The following is a 25417-nucleotide window of genomic DNA, read 5'->3' as shown; positions in this document are numbered from 1 at the left end:
CAAGCAAGGGCTAGACAATTTCTAGTGCGAAACTATTTTATATATATATATATATATATATATATATATATATATATATATATATATATATATATATATATATATATATATATATATATATATATATATATATATATATATATATATATAGTGATTCACACGCCGGGCGCTTGAGGAAATGCTTCCGACAGCATATACATACTTAACCAAACAGCGCCAGATTAGACGAATGCATGGTGCTGGCAGACATGCAAAGCAACTTAATTTATTGACAGCTTTATTAAAAGGAGTTTCAAGTCACAAATCTAAGTATGGAATATAAAATATTCCGTTGTGGATGCTTTGAAGCAAACAACATCGTCCGGGGTTTTCAAAAGTGCAGAGAAGTTTTAATAGACGGTATTCTTAGCGTTCTCGGCCTGACTGAATACGGGCGCCGAGGTCAGCTAGTGGACTTGAATTCTCTTGTGCACCGAAAGAGTGTTACAGAATTGGAGCAACCTTTGGGATTCTGCCCACTGAATGCAGAGTTGTGCATAACTTGCAAGCACTCTTGACTTTGTCATTCTTATACCTGTTACAGTCTGTCTAGACTGCTTTTTCGCCTTTTGAGCATATTTCGTGTTTTGTATGAAAGTATTCAATTGTGGACGTACTTAAATTATGTACTGACATTTGTGGTTCGTGCTTTGCGCTCATTGTTTGACTGATATAACTTCGTAATCAGCACGTTCCCCCTGTTTTCGTTCTCGACTTTCTAATTTGCAATATCCTCGACCATGGAACTTTAAGATCTACTGAGTAATGAACGCATGTTTAACTTTGAAATATAATGATGAATTTTAGGTAGCTTTGCGAGCGCGGCACGCGGAAAACCACTGGTGAACCCTTAGGCACGTGCTAAGTTCTTGAACACGTGACAGCGATTGCGAAGGAACGCTGTCAGCGATGTTTCCAGCACCACGTAGATCGAGTACAGGGACACGCCAAGCCAGATGCCGAGGTAGCCGCCAATGTAGGCGAGCGCCTCCTGTTCCTGCGATAACGGCGATTAATAAAAATACGCATTACAAGTTCCACATAAAGACTTCTTCGAACATCTCAATCACCAGCATTCGAGTACGGAATACCTTAAGGTCGTAAAAACAATTTTCTTTTTATTGAGTGGACACGTTTTGCGCGCCAGCACTAGCAGTTCTACGCTGGAGTCACGCTAGCGACTCTGTCGTAACATGTACTTTATCAGTATGGGCACGACGTGTGTATTATGTAACGATTTTTTCATTTTGCTTTCTTATTGCCTTTCAACATCGCTTCGCATGAAGCCGCACCCCTGCTATTGCTGGGATCGGCCATCGGTGGGATGTATGATAAGAAATAAATAGAATGGAACGCAAGGAATCATTTCATAATACGGCTCCAGGGCCTTATTCACAAAAGAAGCCAGTTTATTCTTATTTTTGTTTATTTATTAGTTTTTCGACGTTAGTGCTGCCTGCCATAGGCGAAGTGTACCCCTAAACGTGGTTTTATGCCGATATTTATTTCGAGTGGCGGGTAGCTGAAAACTGGCAAATAAAAAAACCCACTTGCGCAAAAAAAAAGTGAGTTGACACTTAGAGCGGTCGCGGAAAAAAAAAAGTACCAACCAATCGCAATTGTTACCAGATTGTTAGCGAAGGTGGCTAGGCAATAACAGATGGTTCTTTCGAACGAATGTGACACATGTCTGGGTTCGCTTTCACAATATCTCTCGGGCGAGAATGGCGGCTGTGACTAGCCGTCGCCGAGACGATCGCATTCACGTGTGGCAGGCCCCAAACGCCGGCCAGTGAGGAAACGCTTTTACGTTGTAGGGATGTGGATTCACAAAGCTTTTCGTTCGTAAGGGCTTTCTGCTGTTTATCGGCGCCCCTCGTTAATAATATTTCCAACCTCCCGAATGGCTAGCATCTCGGGTCGAATGCTCAGAGGTTTTTTCATTCTAGGTTCTATTTGCCATGGGCTGGCCACCTTAGCTAATGATAGGCAGAGCTTCCGGATTGGCTGCAAGTTGCTCTTACAAACAATTATAGAGTAAGTGCTTCTTGTGCACAAAAAGCTTTCTCTACGGAACGACTCGGTTTGTGGATATGGGCCCAGTGCCTGTTCACAAGCACTCTTCTCACGTAAGAGCGTTCACTCGTTGGCTGACACCCCGGCAGACACCACTTATGATAGCGATCGGTATGGTAATGAAAAGATCGCTATGGAAAATGCCAATCGTAGGCCGTACAAGTTTGGGAATATGTGCCCAGAACTAACGACTCACTTACACAAAGCGAGCGAGAACGGGTTGAGGCAAGACTACTTTAGTGTTTCTCTTAAGTGCCCGTTTTGCTTGAATACATGAGTAGGGCTCACCGTAAGCCGTCTCTGGTAGTCGTAGACAGTTAGCGAATTTGTCGCGAAGCGAATTCTGGCCGTGAATGATGACCTGTGAACGGAAGCCGACCATTGTAACTACCATCAAAGTGCCCACGAAGCAATAAGCAGACTTTCGGCAAAATTTCAGACCACACTAAGTAATTTTGTTGTGCACTTTTTGATAACAATCATGCAGAGGAATATATATGGACGGACATGGGAGGGGGGGTCACACCGGACATGTGCTCCACCCGAAATTCTGTGTACCGAGATGCCTGGCATAAAACGACATGCGAAAACACCCGCCTGCTCCCTTTCCTGCTTAACCTTTTGGTGACGAGACATAAATACGGCGAATAGAATTATCATTCTTCTGTCTAAATAAACAAACGACATCGAGAATGAGTATATTCAACGAAAAGTAAAAAAAAAATATTTTGTAGCAATTTTTCAGCAACAGTGGGAAAACCTAAGTCAGGAAACTGGAAGTGGGGTACACCCAAGCAATCTAAGGCTTAATTTTCAATTTGCATAGACAGCTCTCATCATACGTGAGCCATAGGTGCCCATTTCATTTGTTTTACATCACATGTGTGACACCACTGCAGCTGCATATGTTGCATGAGCCTGTCTCCTCTGGCCTTTCTTGCACAAGATAGTGAGTCACGTGCCAAACTTCTACTTCATCGTCCAGTGCTCCAACTCTAAACCAACAAATGACGCTTGCTGCCTGTCATTCAGTGTTGGCCGAAGATATTTAGCTAGAAACCTCGTACTCAATACTCAAACTTGGCAAGACAAAATTCTTTTTTGGTATGTTGCCTGTAGGCAACACTCGTCAATAAAGGGTTAAGTGTGAGTGGACACCCACTCACACAGCCCCCCCCCCCCCCCCCCCGCCACTCCGAATTTCCCAGAAAAAAATTCCTGGCTAGGCGCTCGAAAGTTACGGTGGGGAGATGCCGACGTACTTAGCAGACAATAAGACCAACGGAAAGCCCGACATTCGATTGCCATCTGTGAAGTTAAGTTGAATCTCCTCCAATGCTATTAAGTGGACGGGAACAGCACTCGGGAGAAGTACAGTTCAGCTTGTAAGGTACATGAAAACCGTATGACCAGCCATCCGACATCGGAAGTTGTGTTTCTTTGCTTTTTTACACTGCTAGGCTCTGAAGCAATTGAGATTAGCTGGTAGCTAGAGTTTTAAGGGATGCCTCTAGTGTATTTAATATATTCACCATAGCGTTCGAAAATGAATTTTTTATGCTCCTTGCCTTTGCATACGAAAGTACCAGCTTAACTCAAGAACTTCAGGATGTTTGTGCTGAGAAACACCCAAAGAAGGGAGAATTGCGCCAATTAAGATACTGAAAGGAGTATTGCATTGGTGTAAGCATAAATAGAAAGCAGTTACATATATCGTGCCATTTGCTCGGAAGTTGATGTACTTAAGCATTTGCCACGCCTTCCTCACTTCTTGGTTACGCTACTTCGATCAGATTTACAGGCTTAATACGAATATGAGGCGCAAGATAGACAAAAGTTTCAAGGATAATAAAATGATGCTTACTGGTTTTGTCCGGGCTGGTGCATGTAAACGAAAGAAAAGAATGCGAGACAGAATGGGATTCTGCACATTTAATTTCGTAATGCTCCATTATGTGAGTTCTTTAGTTGATGAGAAGCTTCGATGTAAGAGCCCCTCGAAACTGTAGCTACGGCGAGTCACTGTGGCTTCAATAACGTGATGTCGCTTTCTTCTGACGAGCACGTTCTATTTAAGAGCTGTAAATTTATAGCCTATATGTGGCGAGCCTTGATTGAACACAATTTGTATAAAAATAATTTGAAGGTTATTTCAATTCAAGAAACAAATCACTCCCTCTAGAAAGTCAGACTGAATTTCAGCAATTAGACACCGTTCAGTGTAGGTTAAAGCAAGTGTTATTTTTTTGTTTCATAGCTGTAATAATTTCAAGTATTGCTTACGGACCCACTTATAAACGCTTTATGTTCAGTGAAAGAAGAAGGGCTGCGCTTAAACGTGGAATAGTTGCGTGTCAGGCCTTCTACAAGATAGTTATGTAATATAGAAATAAAATTGTCCTGAAATGCAGGTGGTCTAAAATATTATAAGCACCCTATAGCACAGTAATACTCGACATGAATCATAACTGGAGTAGTAACCTTGTAGTCCAAAGGTCGACCTGGATGACACCAACTCTATTATTTTTAGCAAATGGTGATGAGTAGTGAACGGACCCTCGCTGTAAGCTGATACTAATTGAAGATTGGTCAACTGTGCTCCTACGACAGTACAGTCGGCATTAGACTCAGACGACATACCACTATATTCAAGAAACTGCGCCGCGTATACTGAAAACAAAAATTAGAATTATGGTCTGTGTTCCTCTTGGTCTCATATTTTGCATCCGTATATTATACATGCATATGTAATGACCGGGATCGAGCTCAATACAGCGACAAAAACGAAAACAAAAGTAGGCGTGTTGTCGAGCAGCGTCTGCGTGCGTACGCAGCAGTGAAACCGCTTCTTCGAGAAGTCGAAATTTTCTAGCTGCCTCTACATGTATAATTTTGATGCCGCCCTGCTCTGGGGAACCACCTCTTCTTGCGTGCGAGATTAACATTGATGCAAGAGTTTTCACGTTATATCAGAGCTATACTACTTTCCTTCCTTAAAATAATAGAAGTTCGCGTTACTTATTCTTGAGTCGCATTCTTGAGTTATATCTGACATGCACGAGTAACATGACAGTCAGATTTATCAAAGCTGTTGCATGCGGGTAACAGTGCAATGTATACTGATAAAGAAGTTCAATTGCTCGTCAGAAATGGCAGTTTCAGTTTGTTAAGCGTTGCGTTACCCTTGAGGCTCTCTATAAATTTTACGTGTTGCGCTTTGAGTGCAAATAAAATGCTAAGCCAATCAGTAGTGCCTTTTCGGAGGCTAACAAGATAAGTATGCATTACTCAAGAAAAATCGACCGTATAGGCGACTTATCATGAGATGGTGCACATAGGCCATATGGTCTTGCACGTTTATGACTACTTTCCTCCTGACAGTACCAAAATTGTATCTAAGAGTCTCTTCTGACACATCATTATATGCTATTGGAAAATATTACTGCGTAGCGTGTCATCGGCAGGCCTTTGTTGTTATGGAGATGGTCAAAAACTTAGATTAAATGGTGGTGTTCAGCGTCCAGAAACTGCACCATTGTTTACGCGAGTCACTGTAGTGGACTTATACGTATTTATGTTGACCATATGGCTTGTATTTTTTAACGTGCACCCAAAGCCCGGTATACGAACGTCTTTGCATTCCGTCTTCATTGGAATGCGGCCACACCCCAACAGGGGATTGAACCCGCGCGTTCGCGCTCAGCAATGCCCCGACATGACCACATTACTGACCGAACGACAGCTAGGAGGGCTACGTTGAGCCCAACAGTGTAATTACTTTGGTAATCTGTTGACACCAATAATGTTTCACTCTTATTCGCAAGAAATGTTTTCACACAGTCTGTGGTAAAACGCATCATTTCAATTTTCAAGTGATACCACAGTCAAATTTGTAGAGACTAGCCTCTATGAATTGACTTGCACGGCTGATAACGAACAGCCGTAACCGCGCGCAGTGGTTCTACAATGAAAGAAAAATCGCAACACCAAACATGAGAACGTGCGAAAAACAAAACCTGGTACAACTGCACAAGAGAGCTGAATTATCGCAATCGTGCTTACCTCATTATCTGAAAGACCAGTTAGCTTGACGTCGTACGTAATCTCGCTATTACAAAAGAAATGGGAAAAATGCTTTTAAGTAAGAGCTTTCATGCACTTCCGGCTACAAAACATTGACAAAAGTGGCTCTAAAAAGCTGCTGCCAACATTTTCACATTTTTGCTTGTCTGACTGAGTAAATTCCCAAAGCAACACGCTGGCTATGAGTGAGATCATAGTGTGGGGCTTCGGATTAATTTTGAACCACTGGAATTGCTTAATGTGAGTTCTAAGCACAATTTTTTTTGCACGCCGATTCCAATAGAATGTGGCCGCCGAGGCCGCACGTCGAACCCGCAATCTCGTGCGCGGCAACAGAAAACCATAGCCACTAAGCCTCCAGGAAAGGATAATTCTAGAATTGTAGTAAAAGGGAAGTTAGGGGACACTAGCGGTTGGGCGTGCAAAATAACGCAAATGGAATTGTTTTTCCTAGCTACTTCTGCATTTCAATGAAACATAGCAAATAACTTTCGTTATGATTCTTGTGGCTTCATTGTATACATGCTTCTTTGTATGACTTTGAGTAACAAAGATTGAACCCCTTGGATCTCTTATTGCTCCCGCTCGAGTGTAGTTTGGAGAGTTTGCGCATGCTAAGTCACTTAGGTACACATGGCACAAGGTACCATTCTGAACAGAACATTGATAATTCTTTAGCAATAACTTCAAGAAACAGACTGTTCTACATGACTATATTGAGTCCAAAGTTGCGTCCTTGCGAACAGAAAATAACTGCACCCGAACAAGAAAAGTACATATACCTGCAGGGTTGAGAGCATCGCTCTTTGCAGATGTTGTAGTTGAGGTCACGTGAGAACATTTTCACACATTTGCCTGCAGAGAAAACATCATTTTGCGGACTAAAAAGCTCAGTAAACAAGACAGATTGTTGTATCGGAGATGGAAAACGCAGTTTTGCGCTAAAAGCTCATTTTCGAGTAAATGAGTGATCTCCAGGATGGTCCCAGCCATTTGCCGACTTACTTTTCTTTTCACTTGAGCAGAGAATCCCATTAAATGAGGTCGCGGCAAACTCGTGGTCGTGAAAAGCACAGCCACAAGTTCTCAGCTCTTGCTGAATCAAGCAATCTTGGAGGCACACCTGCGCAGCAACATAAAGTGACGGAAAGTCGCCCGCAATAACTGCACGTGCAAACTGACTAAAGCTTGTACACAACATTGTTAAACATGCTTTTTACTGCAGCAGCAGGTATCCCGGCATTTTAATAAGCAAATATGCAGGCGTTTTATAAGTTCGACGTTCACATGTCAACTCTGCAAACACTGACGTATTGCGTGTGTTGCGAGTGATAACGGAACACTTTGCATGTAACGACCGTGGGCTGCTGTTGGAAGCACAGATTCAAGGTTCTATGCTGTATTACATGGTGTTGAAACTGAGCGAAGAAAGATCGAGCAAAAAATCAGGAAGAGCCGATCCCTGACGTTTTCCCGTGTTTTGTTAGCTTTGGAGAACGGTGCATTGAAGAAAAAAAAACAGCACATGGTATGTACAGTGCACAGACCTATTTTATCTCCAGAATACGACGTCTACATGGTTTCGCATCCTTGCACGATAGCGCATAATATCGGTCTGTGGATTCTAAAGTAAGACACGGGCATAATGGCTTCCATGTTCACAATCTCTGTGGTCAACATGTATAATCGACATGTCCACCGAATCGCGAGTAATAGGTGTCGCGTGGTCTCATACCAACGAGCAGTTGCGAAACAGAATCGCTCTTGCTACTGCAGAAAGGCCCTGTGCTGACGATTTCCGTGCGTTTAAATTGCTTGCTGCTATGCGCATGCGTTACAAACTATATTTGCGTAAACTATAAGAACACACGTAGCGCACAACATTTAGTCAAAAGCCAACACAGTTGACCAGGGTTGAATAAATATTCATGATAGTTAAGGATGTAGAAAGGATGCAGGTTGTGTGCTTTTCATTAGGGACTATATAAGTTAATACAAGACTATGTAAGGGGTGCGTGAATATTCAAAACTGAAGAATAACCAATAGAATATTGTCCTGTGTAGTCGTTATTTGATTAGGTCATCGAACCAAATAGTCACAATTCCAATGGTTTTCGAAAACTTTAAATCGTCGGCTGTGAACAATCAAACATGAAATTGAAGCCTCCCCCCCCCCCCCCAAACGAAGATAACTTATTCACAGTGGGCATAACAGATGACAGCTCTCTGCGTCGCTCAGACAGCCTTACTTACTTTTCAGGCTTTCCGAACCCCGTGCTTTACAACCGCATGTACCCAGATGCATACTCTCCACTCTGCAAAGCGTGCGAGGCCCGCGCTGACCTCGATCATATTATCTGGCAATGCCCCAAAGCCTCACCCACCAACACCTCCCACACTAACATACGCACAACTACGGCCGAGCAGTGGGAGACATTGCTGCTCAGCTTGGACCCAGCTCTGGGCCAGCAGCTCTGGGCCGTCCGGATGGCCGAAGACGCCGCCAGAAAGCAAGGACTGGCCGCCGTCTGAGGAAGGGGGGATTGGGGGTTAGTCTCCCGACCCCCGCCACCCCTGAACCCCATCAAGGACATAACAAAGTTCTATCTCTCTCAGGCTGTACATCATCATTACACCATTACACACCATCATTAGCAATAAAATTTTTAGACACTGCCATTAGGCAATGGGTATATATACATGCAGCACCTGTGTTGTCTTGTCAAATTAAATATGAATACCATTCATTGCAACATCCTTGGATGGCACATAGTTGTATGCTAAGCGTGTGATGTAGTCTATATATTGACGTACTGCGTAGTTCATATAGCCGAAGTAGGCGCCCACCCGACCTCTTCCTCGGTAGTCGGTGCACCGTGAAGCGCTCGGGTATGGAAGGCGTCGAAAAACTCGATGAAAAAAAAGAAAAAAGAAGTGCAGATACGTTTTCTTTTTCACAGTTTAGATTCGTTGTGGTACTATCACATTAATTTTAATCCGGCAAATGAGAGATTACGTTGGATTCACATGTTGGTACGGGTATATTCGCGGGGGAAGCATGCAACTGTTGAAAATGTTCGCCCGTTCAACACCTCTTTGATGCAATCCCTGATCCAGACGACTCTCTTCTCAGACTATCTCGAGGAGCACCAGACGCTATAAACAAGGCGAGAGGAGGGTACGGCACGGCAGACGACGTCATCGCCTTATGGCAGTGCCAACGCAATGACCCCTACCGCCCGCAGTCATCTCCCCAAGTGAAATGTGCATGCTCAAGGAAGCTAACTCCAAATGTCCGTCGCTCGTGTGAGAATGTGAAGGACTCAATGCATTCCTGGAAATGTGCCGGCCTAAGGTATCCTAAGGAGGTGATCGCGCCTGAAGACTGGGTTCGACCACGGATCAACGTAAAAGAGGCCCTCAACTCGTTATGAAGCTTCGCGTGCGAGGCTTCCGTAGTGGACCATACTTGCTTTCTTCCTCTAACTCACTTCTCCACATAGGTCTTGAACCATCCTTTGAATAAATTAATCTCTCTCTCCCTCTCTCTCACCATGAGCTATGAATGCAATGATTGCGCTTCGCGTACTCTGAAAGAAAGTTACTCACCTGGGCTATGGACACTGTGTAGCGCATGCCCTGCCTGAGATGGATGGGGGCCAGCTTCTCCGGTGGGCAGACCTCCGGTTCGTGCACGATGAGTGGGTACTTGAGCGCATTGTCCGTGGGCCCAGTGTTAAGTGCGTCCCATGCTACGGTCAACTCCACTTCTGCCCACGCATAGGCCGAAGGTGGTCATCCAGAAATATATGGGCGATAAGAAACACCGAAGGGCCGTTCGTTGCGTATTTGTAACTAAAGGTAAAAACTCATTATTAAACTAATAACTAGTTAAAGTAATCGACTAATAAATCAAGTAAAGAACTAAGGTAACTAACAATACTAACCAAACTATTACCTCACTAACTAGTAAACAAGCTACACATATATAAACTAAAAAAATAACATATCAAAATAGCAAAGCTAACCAACTAATTAACTAATTATTCTAACAAAACTAACAAAATTATCCACTAATAACCTACCTAACTATATTATCTAAGCAAATATAATTAACTTACTATAGTCGGTTATTACTTTAGAAAATATTGCCGTGGTTGAACGCGGTTAAACCAAGTTTGTCGAGCGATAGCACAGTTTTGCTTCCTTTGGGAAAAGACACAGACGCTGCTCGGCGCCGTCAGCAACTATACCGCATCTGCAATTGCACCACAAGACAACATACAGAGGCTGCTTGGCGCGGCAGAAGCAGCGAGCAAATTAACATTCATGCTGCAGCTCGCTTCGACGCGAACTAAGCGTGGAAAGCACAGCGCATACGAAGCTACCAGCACTCGGCGGACACGTCGCAGATCGCTTTGAAGATGAGGCCCGCACGACGGCGCACTTTGTCCACATCGCAGCTCGCTTTCAAGATATGGGCGCCCACGCAGCGTATGCAGCAGTCACCGGTAGTGGCAGCCTTATTCCCAGTTTGACCTTGGCTGAGCTCAAAGGTCAGATTTACGGAACCAGGCGTTTTGTGGATTAGTACCTGGAGTAGTAGAGCAATTGCTCTGAAAAGAAGGGGCATATAAATAAGAGCCCGTAGTCACAAAGCTCTTAGGCTATAACTGTTCGTAAGAGAGAATTCCGGCGAATGCTGATGCTGGACATATCGTTATCGAAAGCAGCCGGCCAATGGCAAAGAACACTTAAAAAAAAAACTTTGCATATTCAGTCCCAGGTTTCAAATCAGTGCTCTCTTTCTCTGCTCCTTTCCAGTTCTTCTGCTATTGTCCTTAAACCCAGGTGCATTTGAGATTTTGATAAAGCTGACTGTCTTTTGAGCTCGTAACATTGACAATAATTTAGCCATTTACAGAGTGATACCAATTTTGTTCGGGCAGCCGCTCATGAAACTGATAAAAGTTTGAACTTGAGACAACTTGTTGCCGGTTAAGTTGGTGCCAGCACTCAAGAAGGACATACAGGGCTGTAGCTACGCTGTCTATTCTGGTGAAAACCCAAGTGCTGTTTTACCTGCAACATGGATGCGGTAAAGTAAATCTTTAACAGGTAACTGACAGCTGAGCAGGGACCTGCGGTATGACAAGTGTAGCTAGTGGAAAGTGACTAGTGTACAGTAGCTGAAACTGCAGAGCATATGTCATCTTGGCGGCTGTGTTTCCTTTATATATTTGATTGACTGTCCACCGACGCTCGCGAAACTGCTTTATTACCGAAATGGTCTCATGCCACCTCATAACATCATGTTCCATTCAGTTAAATATTTGTTGTTTGTCGAGAAGCTGGCGACAAGTTAGTTGTCAATATTTCTAGGTTAATTAAAATAAACGAAAACGCGCTCCTGGTACAATCAAGTAACTTCCGGTGAACAAGGCAAACATGATTGCTTCGAAGTTCCCCGAAAGCGCTTTGTTAAGAGCTCTTGTCGACCTCGGTGGCAAAATCCAGTCTGTTCGAGCAGTTCCTAGTGCTGCTGTTCGAACTAGGAGCTATAAATTAAAGTTTTTGACAAACCAGATGCTGAACAACCAAGCCTGAGTTCTTATAGGCAGTGCAATTATTGTGACATGTTTCTCAATGTACACCTGCTTCATATTTACTTTTCATTATTTTTATATTGCATAGGACCTACTAGAATCCCTATGAAAATGAATACAAACACTTGTACATGCAAATACTGCACTTTTATTTAATATATTTGAAAATTATCGAATCATTGCTAGCTCTATAGCTTCTATCGATAGGCTTATAGTTTTGAGTGTAATCATGAATGTTTTCAGCGCAAGGTGCGGTGAGGCTGAATTAACGCTCCGGCAATGTGTCTAATCGGTCTGATAACCAAAAAGAATCCAAGAGAGAGAGAGAGAGAGAGAGAGAGAGAGAGAGAGAGAGAGAAAGGGAGAAAGAAAGTGAAACTAATAGATCATCCTGATCATGATCATGATGATGATCATCATATCTTTTTATCCACTGCCATGACGAAGGCCTCTACCTGCGATCTCCAACAGTGCAAGATATATAGATACATATATAAATAGATAGCCAGATAGATATGTAGGTAGGCAAGCAGGTAGAGAGAAAGGCCGATTAGAACTTTGAAGAAGCAATGTCTTGCCAGACCATAGTGGGAATGATTATCTGTCTAAAATTGGCTGTATATCAGTGTTGAAATATTATGAAATAAAACAAAACCGTAACGAAACCGCAACGTTCTAATTCTACTGTGCTCACAAGACCGAAGCCATTCAGGAGTTTCGGCCTAAGTTGATACACAAAGGCACCACTAAGGAGTGTTCCTTGACTCGCTGCACACTCACACTTTAGAAGTGAAAACTGATTTTGTTTAAATTGGATTGTTAGATGCCAGAAGCGGGACCTCAATGCACGCGGACAAAGCACCATTTTTTGATGTTGATATAGAAAAAGTTACTTTGCTTTACCTAAACAGACAGATCATGCAAGATTGTGTGGTGGGTTGCCGTACTGACGGACGGTATCTTGGTTATTCATGTCATTTCGTGGTGTTTGAAAAATACTGCATGGTTGCTTTTCGTCGTCTGGGACGACACAACAGCCTATGCCAAGTCAGTGCCAAGTTTCTCGAAAGCTGGCGGCAAGGATATTAAACTACTGCCGTACAGTTTCCCGTGTATTTGTTATCATATCCGGAATGAACATGTTGCGTAATTTGTTCCTAAATAAATTGGAGAAAGGCTGAAAGCAATGTGCATTATGTACTATACTGTACGTAAGGAGACTCAGCAGAATGTACAATTACTAGTTACATATAATTATGTTTACAATAAGTATCCACGCATACTTGATGAATAAGAATGACCTTGACCTCATTCTAGAAACGATATTTTTATCTTTCATTATATTAAACAACGTGACCGCATGACCTAAGGTGTGAAAGACAAATGAAATGAAACGAAATTGCGCGGCTTGCACTCATAACCAACGAACAGATATTCTTTTTTCTCTTTGTAGCGCTCCTGAAACTTCACATGTATGCGCGACAAGCTGTGCGAGCTTATCAAGTATCATACTGACGGCCTTAAATAAAGGGCGAACTTTGGTATTTTGGAGCAGATTTGGTCAGATAACCTGACATGATTGAATGGCTTTCCCTTTCTTGACGCTTTGCTCTTTCGGAGATTGGCTTGGCTGAACGAACTACTAAACCGATAATGGAACCCTCGGTCAAGTCCATGCAGGCCAGCACTGCTTATGTATGGCCGCAAGAATTTCTGCACCGCGCGCCCTTCAGTATCATGCTTTTCTACTTTTTGTAGAGAGAGAGAGAGAAAAAAAACAATTTAATAATTCTTGCAGCAGTTATTTTTGCTGTCTGACTCCTTCAGAAGAACACCGTGTTGAACAAAAACTTTTGAACATATGTGAAGCGCGTTACTTACGTAAATATATATATCTTCACACACGTGTAGGCTCACGCAAAAACTGATTTATCATGGTAGTAACGTTGTGGCCCTAAAGCGAACTCGGAAGCGTAGATAAGCTTCTGACGCGCAACTTCGTACCACACTTATTACTTCTCCCGTTCATAATTTTAGATAATGCAGCTTGCGCGGATTTCTTTGGAAGAACGATAGTGTACGTACAGTGTAGATAAGCGTGCCTTTGGCGGCACCGTTATTGCCGGAAAGCGCAAAATGTAAAAAAGGAAAGAAAAATGTGCAACGACTATCTACGAAATGAGCACTTCGGCTTCGTGTCTGACCTTACATAGGCTTAGCGAGGGAATGTAAAGTAAAATTTTATAATGCAGTCAAACCAAGCCGTGAGCCTGGCTTTGTGTATGCATTAGCGAGAAACGAGGCTTCAATGCAGATTGCTGTTATGCCTCTGATCTTTTCTATCAACGATCTCTTTTGTTCTGCTCCGTATGCTCCGTATGCACCGTTCCACACGCAATGGTTGCGTTCACAAAAAGCTAAATTCGGTATTTCAGACCTATTTAGTATAGTGAGCGTTGTTGTAAATCTCGTTACTATCCGTGCGCAGAATGTGGTGTTAAGTGACACCCACTGCCTTTAAAAAATTTAGAAAGAAAACATTGCCAGATACCCACAGCATCTGCTATAAATATGAGGTCTTTAAATGTGTGAGATAGCTGTGAGAATGCCGTATTCTTGCAGTCTGTAAAAAAAAAGAAATAAAGAAGTGTTAAAAAACAAACAAAGAGGGAGGTTAACTCGTCTAAGCCCAGTTGGCTGCCCTGCACTGGGAAAGGGTCACAGCGGATTGAACGGGTGAGAAAGAGTGAAGTTCACAGTATGCAGCAACACACGCAATGAAGCGTTCATTGTTCAGTTCCCCACAAGTGGTCATATAGGCTAGTGTATCTGAAGAAACGCGGCAGTGCTTTTGTGGCTTCGCAGACGTACGAGGCCCAGTCCCAGGAGCTTCTCCTCTGTAACGAGGCTTTTTAGCTCATCTTGTTACGTACAACCCCAAAGGAGGTGCCCTACCGTTCCTTACGTGACACATGCATTGCAATTGTCACTGTCCTCCATTCAAATGAGGAATTCATAGGCGTTAGTAAAAAAGCACTTCTTATGACTTGTAAATGCGAAACCATTAATGTCAAATTGAACGACGCTGAGCGGTCCTTCAATGTTGTACTCCTTGCGGGCAAGCGAGGGAGTTGAGACGCTTGACGCTTTTTGAATTTGCCTTGCCGAGGCGCATTTAGAACGCAGGCGAGAGCTTGCGCGGACAAGGAACGCGCAGATAACGCAGGCTTTGGAGAGCGAGAGCAAGGGTGGCGTGGCGTGCCGGCGATGCACTATCCCCTCAGCATATGGTGCTCCCTCACGGGTTGCAGAATCAAGCGTCTTTCCTTTCTTTAGATCACTATCATTTACGCGGCAGCAGCTGTCCCCTTTCGCCCGCTCTACTCCGTCGAGGCCCGAGGCAGCAAGCGCGAGCCAGCGTCCCGAGCGCGCGAGGCGTCGCAGCCCGTGGGAAGTTTCGGTGCCACAGACGCCGCCAGATATTCCGCTCAGTCGGCCATTTGACGCTTTCACATCATCATCATCATCATCATCATCATCATCATCATCATCATCATCATCATCATCATCAGCCTGGTTACGCCCACTGCAGGGCAAAAGCCTCTCCCATACTTCTCCAACTACCCCGGTCATGTACTAATTGTGGCCATGTTGTCCCTGCAAACTTCTTATTCTCATCCGCCCACCTAACTTTCTGCCGCCCTCTGCTACGCTTCCCTTCCCTTGGAATACATTCCGTAACTCTTAATGACCATCGGTTATCTTCCCTCCTCATTACGTGTCCTGCCCATGCCCCCCCCCCCCCATTTCTTTTTCTTGATTTCAACTAAGATATCATTAACTCGCGTTTGTTCCCTCACCCAATCTGCTCTTTTCTTATCCCTTAACGTTACACCTATCATTCTTCTTTCCATAGCTCGTTGCGTCGTCCTCAATTTAAGTAGAACCCTTTTCGTAAGCCTCCAGGTTTCTGCCCCGTACGTGAGTACTGGTAAGACACAGCTGTTATACACTTTTCTCTTGAGGGATAATGGCAACCTGCTGTTCATGATCTGAGAATGCCTGCCAAATGCGCCCCAGCCCATTCTTATTCTTCTGATTATTTCAGACTCAGGATCCGGATCCGCAGTCACTACTTGTCCTAAGTAGATGTATTCCCTTACCACTTCCAGTGCCTCACTACCTATCATAAACTGCCGTTCTCTTCCGAGACTGTTAAACATGACTTTAGTTTCCTGCAGATTAATTTTTAGACCCACCCTTCGGCTTTGCCTCTCCAGGTCAGGGAGCATGCATTGCAGTTGGTCCCCTGAGTTACTAAGCAAGGCAATATCATCAGCGAATCACAAGTTACTAAGGTATTCTCCATCAACTCTTATCCCCAATTCTTCCCAATCCAGGTCTCTGAATACCTCCTGTAAACACGCTGTGAATAGCATTGGAGAGATCGTATCTCCGTGCATGACGCCTTTCTTTTTGGAGGACTACGGTGGCTGTGGAGCCGCTATAGATATCTTTCAGTATTTTTACATACGGCTCGTCTACACCCTGATTCCGCAAAGCCTCCATGACTGCTGAGGTTTCGACTGGATCAAACGCTTTCTCGTAATCAATGAAAGCTATATATAAAGGTTGGTTATATTCCGCACATTTTTCTATCACCTCATTGATAGTGTGAATATGGTCTATTGTTGAGTAGCCTTTACGAAATCCTGCCTGGTCCTTTGGTTGACGGAAGTCTAAGGTGTTCCTGATTCTATTTGCAATTAGCTTAGTAAATACTTTGTAGGCAACGGACAGTAAGCTGATCGGTCTATAATTTTTCAAGTCTTTGGCGTCCCCTTTCTTATGGATTAGGATTATGTTAGCGTTTTCCAAGATTCCGGTACGCTTGAAGTCATGAGGCATTTTTTTCTAGAACAATCTGCCCAGCATCCTTCAACAAATCTGCTGTTACCTGATCCTCCTCAGGTGCCTTCTCCCTTTGCATAGCTCCCAAGGCCTTCTTTACTTCTTCCGGCGTTACCTGTGGGATTTCGAATTCCTCTAGACTGTTCTCTCTTCCATTATCGTCGTGGGTACCACTGGTACTGTATAAATCTCTATAGAACTCCTCAGCCACTTGAACTATCTCATCCATATTAGTAATGATATTGCCGGCTTTGTCTCTTAGCGCATACATCTGGTTCTTGCCAATTCCTAGTTTCTTCTTCACTGCTTTTAAACTTCCTCCGTTCCTGTGAGCATGTTCAATTCTATCTATATTATACTTCCTTATGTCAGCTGTCTTACGCTTGTTGATTAACCTCGAAAGTTCTGTCAGTTCTATTCTAGCTGTAGGGTTAGAGGCGTTCATACATTGGCGCTTCTTGATGAGATCTTTCGTCTCCGGCGATAGCTTACTGGTATCCTGTCTAACGGAGTTACCACCGCCCTCTATTACACACTCCTTAATGATGCCCACAAGATTGTTGTTCATTGCTTCAACACTAAGATCCTCTTCCTGAGTTAAAGCCGAATACCTGTTCTGTAGCTTGATCTGGAATTCCTCTATTTTCCCTCTTACCGCTAACTTATTGATCGACTTCTTATGTACCAGCTGCTTCCGTTCCCTCCTCAAGTCTAGGCTAATTCGAGTTCTTACCATCCTATGGTTACTGCAGCCCACCTTGCTGAGCACGTCCACATCTTGCATGATGCCAGGGTTAGCGCAGAGTATGAAGTCTATTTCATTTCTAGTCTCGGCGTTCGGGCGATGCTATTCATGCTTTCGCATCAATAAACGCTTACTCGCAAGCGGCATTGTCATGTTTCCTGCCTTGTGTATGCGACAAACACGAAGGTATGGACCGATAGTCACTCATATATGTGAGTATAGTAGGTGGATGCCCATACTCACTCGCGGGTATTTTTTGCGGACTACGTACTAACTCACACTCACGTGTGCTCAAACTTATAGGCACTGACTCACGCTCCTACTTACGGCTGCACATACTCGCCAACGCTCACTCGCTCGCACTAGCTTCAATTCACACTTGTCTGGCCCCACCAATGCCCACAACCCACGCCCACGCGCACTCGCCGACAGCCACTGAAGCTCGCGTTCACGTCCGCTTAAACTTTTGCTGATACTCATGTTACCCGCAGTCGCTCCTCTTCACACGCCCACTCATACTCACCGGCACTCATTCCGTTCTTCATCCGTGACACATTTTGTCACAGGCACACTCTACCTTACGTTTGTGAAATCAATGTGGAGCGAGTGGTCGTGAGTGAGCATGCCAACCTTTGTAAGGCCTTAGTTAAGAAACACAATGTTCAGGCATTATCGCTTCTTAAAGGATTCGGACCATGGTGCATCCTGGTTGGAGTGATAGTGAGGTCTTACAGTGGCATCGTAGTCGCCGGTACTGGGGACAAAGCTCAGCGCGTATTCCAATTGGCGAGTAGGTGAGGTCAGGAATAAATACCGATGCAAAAATTTCTTCAGCTCCACCTCACAATACATCTAAAGTGGACAAAATTGTTCGCTCTCAAATATACCACTTGTGAGTAGGACTTCTGCAAAACCCTTGAAGCATAGTTGTAACAAATTTACGTAAGCTGTAAAATTTTGTATCAAAGTTGTCCGCTTGAGACGCTCTAACAGATGTAGCTTACAAAACTGTGATATCTCTTTTTGTCGCAGAGTTACGGATTGGTAAACGTCATACCTATATTTCTTTTAAGCTTACCGATTTCCGGCAATTTTTGTACAGATTACGAGCCCTAAATAAAATTTGTTTCCACGAGTCAGTAGAATTGAAATTTCTCTCAAATGCAACAAATATTACTCAAATCGTTCTACCAGTTCTCTCAGAAACGCATTTACGCGTTTTACATGTATTTCAATAGAAAAATCATAGTTGGCCCCGAGCAAATGCTTCCTCTTAAGCGTGGCAGTTTGGGCGAATTGGTATGTCATGACTGTTTTAGGCTTATAGCGCAGCTCAGAAATAGCAAAAAAGGAAGGAGGTTGGGGTAATCAACTCACTCACTCTATTTTCCGTTCCCTTTGATTACCCCTACCTCCTTCCTTTTTTGCTCTTTCTGAGCTGCGCTATAAGCCTAAAACAGCTTCCTCTTAAATCATGGCATGGCAGACATTCTGCGTCTGTATAAAATAAATAAATAAAATAAAATAAAGTAAACATAGCAAGGAAGATGGTGCCGTTCAGCCAATCAAGTAATAATACTTCATTTCCCCTTACACCCGATTCCGTTAATCTCCTCTTCCAAATAGAAGTGGCCTAACCATACTAGTCTGAAACATGATCACTGAATCGCCGGCGATGTTCGATTCTCTGTGAAGTTTTAAGCAAAGCACGATTCGCAATTGCTTAACCCGTACCGATGCCCGAAGGGACACGTGTACTGACTTGTGGTTCGTTTACCATATTTTTTTTCTTTCAGATGAAATTCACGGGTCTGTGCAAGCAGGAAGAATTTTCGAAGTGTGGCGTCCTGCCCTTGGCGGCGATAGAGCTGAAGAGAGAGAAGGAGAGAGAAACGCTGACTGATAGTTTCCGGCTGTCAAATTAAGTGCGTTAGAAGTACGTCTTCTGGTGCATTTTAAGTATAGCTGTAAAATGTTTGAAAATTATGTCATTAGAAAAATGTATCTCACTAACGTTTGTTCTGCTAAATGCTGGAGCAAACTGTTTATGTAGTTCTAGTAAATTAAACTTACGTTAAAACAATTTTAGCATGAACTTTATGTGGTTTCTAGTGTGCTTAAGTACGCAGAAAGCATACCTACAGTTGAAAAGCAGTCGCCATGTCTACGCATTAATTTTTGTTTTTGACTTACTGGATCAGTCCACGCGCTTCATTGGACAATCACGCGAGTGATTGGTAAACATGCTGCACGAAGCGCTTCAGGCATATTGTCGGGTCTTGAAAGAGTTGGGAATGGAGGGCACAGATGACAAGAAAAAAAAATAGATTAGGAATGAAATTGGACACAAAGAAATTTGATGAACGCTTGGGACAGAGAGACAGATAGCAAATGAGTAAGGAAAGTAGAAGTAAAACAAGGAGAAAAAAAACAATCTTTAATCTGCGATCACGTCACTAGCGGGCCTACCGAATCTTGAAAAAAAGCATTCCTATCCCGCCATTCAACCTTCAGTGGAACAGATTTGCACGACAAAGCTCTTGTCGTTGAAGTTCACCGCTTAACTTCCAATTCTGGATGCTTGCAAAAGTTGCGCGCGCGTTATTGATTTTGAGAGGTGTACACTAGAAAAACGCTAGGCCGGAAACCATTTCGCGCCGCCACAACCAGTCTTCTCATTTCTCCTTTTGGCCGCTACATACATGAAGCCTGTCATTCTCACCTGCTTCTCAGAACAATGTGCTGAGTCTGATGCCATTCGTTTCCTGTACTGTACTTCGCATTTAAATATCTAAGCACAGGTTTTCTTACTTTTGTCTGCACTTATCCGAAAGTACTTCACTGAATGATGTATGTTTCTTTTGGTCTTTTGGCTGCATTGGATATTGAAATATCTGAAGAACGTTCTCTTTTTGTTACTGCTGACCCATCTCCACAAACAGACCAATAAATTATTTAACTTGCTGTCAGCGCACTGTGAATGGTCCACAAGTCTAACGCACATGTCGCTCGATATCCTCGTAAACAGTCATCTTCCCCTTCCACAAAAACAGTATTTCACTCCACTCTTCAATTCTCACTATTCAGAATCCCGAGCATTTCCTTATTTTATCGTGATCACACGAGCACTAGCAGGTATAGTTGGACTATCTCGGCCTGCACACGCAAAGCAGACTTCTTAAATCAACCTACTATACTTTCGGGAGCATGAAGCTTTAGTTTACTTGTGTTAGCTGGAACTACGGAATATATGGGAAAAGAAGAAAACAATTCATTAAACGAACTGACACACGGCACAATATGAATACTACACCTAAATATAGAAAACAGAAATTTGCCGTGACCAGAATTATTGGACTCGCGCAGAAGAGGGAAATTGTATCTTTAGGCTAGTTCATTTCTCTTTCGTGGTCGTTAATGCAGAAATAAAATCCCATACGTATATCAAAGGTATACATAGCGGACAGAACAGCCGGAGTTATTCGTGCTAAAAAACGCAACCCAAATAATTCGGGCAAACTTAAGGATACAAACACTTCCTCGGCTAATGAGCCAATGAGATTCAAGTGTAGAAACTAAAAGGAAGCGGATGATAAAAACACCATAAACAAATGGTGCCCGTCTTGTCTGGAGCCTTTTAATTAGGAAAAAATTTTCAAGCGCTGAATCAACGGACAGGAACGTGGTTTTTCCAAATATGTGGGTTCTGCAACCCCTACATATCCTGGTAATGACTTTTTACCGATGAACCCTATTGTCTTTGATAATGCTGACATAGAAAAAATAATAGAAAAGGTAAAAGTTTCTTCTTCTTGTGGCATTGATAATATTACTTCCAAGTTTTCAATTAGGTCTAAAGTGTACAGTGCTGTAATACCTTCTAATTTATTTCAGCAATCTCTTCAGACAGCCTGCATTCCCGAAGAAAGGAAGGTCGGGAAAGTGATTCCCTTGCACAAGTTTGGGGATAGCCATTCATCATATAATTATCGGCCCATTTCACTTACGCGCATTCCCTGTGAAATTATGGACCATATCATTTACATTCACTTGGCACCATTCCCACAATCAAAGGCCTTTTTTTACAGATCCTCAGCATGGACATCGCAAACAATTTTCCTGTGATATTCAACTTTTATCGCTTACACACGAGCTAAATTCCAAACTTGACAGGGGTTCCATTGTTGACTGTATATTCCTAGGTTTTTGGAAAATGTTTGACAAGGTTTCTCATCAACTGTTTTTTTAAACTAAGTAACCTTAACCTTGATCCTAACGTTCTTCAACGTCTGCACTCTTTTCTCACCGATCGTTCACAATTTCTCACAGCTAATACCATTTCCTCTGTCACTTCTACAGTTGAATCAGGTGTGCCACAAAGCTCTGTGCTGGGACCTTTGCTTTTTCTAATTTATATTAACGATTTACCTGATAGATTATGCTCAGCTATTAATCTTTCTGCAGACGACGGTGTCCCATACCGCGAAATTAACAGTGTCTCCGTTACAGGTTTTCTTCGGTTCGATATCAACCGTGCTTTTGACTGGACTAATACGTGGAACATGGAACTAAACATTACCAAACATAAGTACATGCGCGTTTCTCGTCGTAATAATACTCTGCCCTCATATCTTCTTAATACTAGTAACCTCGAATCTGTGTCATGTTACAAATGTCTAGGCATATTTGTTTCTTCTAATCTTTCTTGGAAGATGCATGTAGACAACATAACCAGCAGCGCTAATTGCATACTGGGCAATATACGCCGCAATTTTTCATGTTTCTCCTGTGAAACTTCTTTATAAAGCGTTAGTTCGTGCGAAACTTGAATATACTGCATATGCTTGGGACCCCAGTGAAGAGGCGCTCATCTATCAACTTGAAGCTTGTCCAGAACCGAGTGGCTCGCTTCGTCCTTTCAAATTATCACCGTAACTCTAGCGTCACTATTATGAAAGCAAGCTACTGTCATTACCATCGCTATCACAACGCAAGAAAATATTCCACTTTTGCCTGTTCCATAAAATATATTATGACAACCCTATCCTCAAGAATAAATTCATAGCCTTCCCTTCTTACGTTTCAGCTCGCATCGACCATCGTAGTAAGGCTGGTCTTCCTTCATGCCGCATCAACCATTTTTTTTTCATATCATTCATCCCCAGTACGTCAGCAAATTGGAAACGCCTTCCCTGATTTGCCGTCGAAATATCTGATAATTTTATGTTCAAAGCTGCTTTAACTACCATGCTGTTGTCATAAACGCAAGAAATTGTAGCATTATCATCCATTTTATTCTTGCTTAGCCCATTTTGCTTTCTCTTTGATCTCAACAATTTGTTTTGTAGTCACATCTTACTGTTTAGAGCGTCATTTCCTGTTTTCTTTCTTTGTTGATAAGGTATCTATGCTTTGTATGCTACGCGTTTTCTTTTCCTTTCTTTTTCTCCTTGCACTGTGCGCTATTTATGGTGAATTTCCTTTATTCTAATGATGCAACCCTTTATTTTCTTTTTTAGTTCTATACAAACATATTGTTTTTCTTTTTGTTTTTCGCTCTATCGAATGTACCCACTACCCCCTGTAATGCCCTCGGGCCCTGAGGGTATTGAAATAAATAAATAAATAAATAAATAAATAAATAAATAAATAAATAAATAAATAAATAAATAAATAAATAAATAAATAAATAAATAAATAAATAAATAAATAAATAAATAAATAAATAAATAAATAAATAAATAAATAAATAAATAAATAAATAAATAAATAAATGCACGTTTAGGCGTTCCGGCATACCATGCATATCTTCGATTAGTTGTACAAGCCTACGTAGTAACGTGTCAAAAGTCATATCATCGTTGTTAGTCGCCGTGAGCCACAGTATGGTATCAAAAATAAGGTCAAAGTCTCTTTTTACTTCTCTGGAGGACTCAGAACCATCGAACTAAGTGAAGAGAATGTGGCGCTTCGTAAAAGACTGAATAAGCTGGCGTAACCTTAGAGGCCATATTTTCTCAGAAATCACTGATGCACCTTATGGTGTGGTGCTCATCACGGTCTTGGTGGATTCACAAGAGATATGACGGAGTCTCCTTCACATTTGGGTAGGCGTCGCCATGCTGTCCTATATATTGTTACGGCATACTTACAAGTAAACGCTGGTCAATACGAACATCGACATCATTCCCTCGACCCATCTATGAAACTGCGGCTGTTACCTGGGCTTCCGCGAAATAAGGAAACAATGCTGTGCCGCTTGCTCTTGGGCGTCGCATTGACCAATGCATATACGCGTTTGATTGGAATTGCTGATGGCGCTGAGTGCAATGCCTGCGGTGTCGAGGAGACTACAGAAATCTTCTGTGCTACTGCCCATCTTTTGAACATGAAAGACATGACCTCTGCACAGCTCTAAATCAGCCAGAAAACCATTCAGCTTGAACAAGATCTTGGGACCATGGCCTCGCATATCGCAGCTACAAAAAGCCACAAAAGGGCTGCTGCGATATTTGAAAGCTACCGAATTGAGTCACCGTCTGGGATCCGGACTGAGTGACTGATCGATATCCTCAGTGGACTTTCTTTTCTTTTAATCTTTCCCTCCCCTTTCCCTTTCTAGAATGTAGGGTAGCCAGCTGGACTTAGTCCTGCTTAACCTCCCTGCCTTGCATTTATCATTTGTTCTCTCTCTGGTCAAGATGGAAGCCAGCCCACATAAAGCAAGGCACGTCGTTACAGCGTTGCTACACGTGACACCGCCAACCTACGTATGAAGGTGCTGAAGCCGCAAATTGCTACGCAGTTTGATTATGATGCCAAGTCACGATGGTAGAATGGCGAGAACTTGCCATACGCTGTTCGAAATGTGAAGTTTCCTCCCATCAGGGGAATCAATTTTTTGTTTTTACGTTGTAAAATAACTTAAGTTACACGATTGCTGGTTTCGCAGCTGCTAATAAACTTCCAGTGCAACCTTCCGCACTATGATCTTACCGTACAGCCATGGTACCTCGCACGAACGAAATGGGTGGCTGGGCTCCGAGTACTGATACAGGTCAAAGGTGTAACACATCAAGAAGGGAGTTCGATAGAAGGTCCTTCGGATCCTGCATCGGGAAAGCGCCAAAAGATGGTCACGAATGTGTGCCGTGAACAAAAGACAAGCATAAGAGGACTATTTTAGGCAGTTAACGAATTTGCTGAACTGCCTTCATAGACTTCAGACTTCAGACCTCCCTCCTGATTTGATTGCCTCTATCAATATCCTTATTACAGCTACTACGAAGAACTATAAATCTTCGCCCATGAAGTATTCGTCGTACCAAGTATCGATGTTTATTGGACTTGCAAAATGCACCACATGCTTTAAAGGTGCAGCAAGAACAATTGTGAGCGCACCCTGTGACCGATAAGCCAGTGGGTTTATAACTCTGAAGATACTTGTCGCGTTCTACTCCCTGCCCCAGCAGCCCTCAAGAGTACGTTTCACATACCTGGTGATTTATTGAGGAGGCATTTGATGGTGCAATCAGTGAGTGGGGAGATTTAGGCATATTATCAAATGATAGCCTGCTAGAAATCATAGTTGGCGACCTCAACGAACGTTTGTGACGCCGAAGATATCTCCCAGGCCCTTCTCAAACAGTGAACATTGGAGAGAGCTTCGGACAACACTAAACTGGCTGACATCAAGACCATTTTCGGAAGGGAAATGCCTGGCGCAGCAAACAACAAGGACGTTGCTACAGTGTACCTCCATCCGACAGGTCTCCGCAACCGTTTATGAGTGCATCAACCTGTGTGGTCGTGTTATCCATGTGTCTCCGTGTCTAGTCAGCCTCGCGCGAAACAACACGGTTAAAAAACAAAGGTATTTGTAGTTACTAGCTAGTTGTCACAGTGTTCACTACCTTGGTATAGCTGCAGTTGGTAGCTACCTCGGTATAGTTAGCAA

General features: G+C 42.9%; 1 protein-coding gene across 1 annotated transcript in view; it reads right to left on the bottom strand.

Moving 5' to 3' along the window:
• Positions 1-275: 275 nt before the first annotated feature.
• LOC142583533 (uncharacterized) overlaps positions 276-25417 on the bottom strand; it is a 40149-nt gene continuing 15007 nt past the window's right edge. The window contains exons 4-15 of the mRNA XM_075694021.1: positions 24457-24569; positions 14360-14427; positions 10595-10747; positions 10447-10456; positions 9804-9968; positions 9013-9107; positions 7204-7321; positions 6981-7053; positions 6178-6223; positions 3980-3993; positions 2404-2476; positions 276-1036 (exon numbers count right to left, since the gene is read on the bottom strand). Of these exons, the coding sequence (XP_075550136.1) occupies positions 890-1036; positions 2404-2476; positions 3980-3993; positions 6178-6223; positions 6981-7053; positions 7204-7321; positions 9013-9107; positions 9804-9968; positions 10447-10456; positions 10595-10747; positions 14360-14427; positions 24457-24569 (1075 nt within the window). The 3' untranslated portion in view covers positions 276-889. The remainder of the gene's footprint in view (positions 1037-2403; positions 2477-3979; positions 3994-6177; positions 6224-6980; positions 7054-7203; positions 7322-9012; positions 9108-9803; positions 9969-10446; positions 10457-10594; positions 10748-14359; positions 14428-24456; positions 24570-25417) is intronic.

Source organism: Dermacentor variabilis, chromosome 5, assembly GCF_050947875.1.
Source record: "Dermacentor variabilis isolate Ectoservices chromosome 5, ASM5094787v1, whole genome shotgun sequence".
Lineage (NCBI taxonomy): Eukaryota > Metazoa > Arthropoda > Arachnida > Ixodida > Ixodidae > Dermacentor > Dermacentor variabilis.
This window is presented reverse-complemented; position numbering and strand designations above follow the sequence as displayed.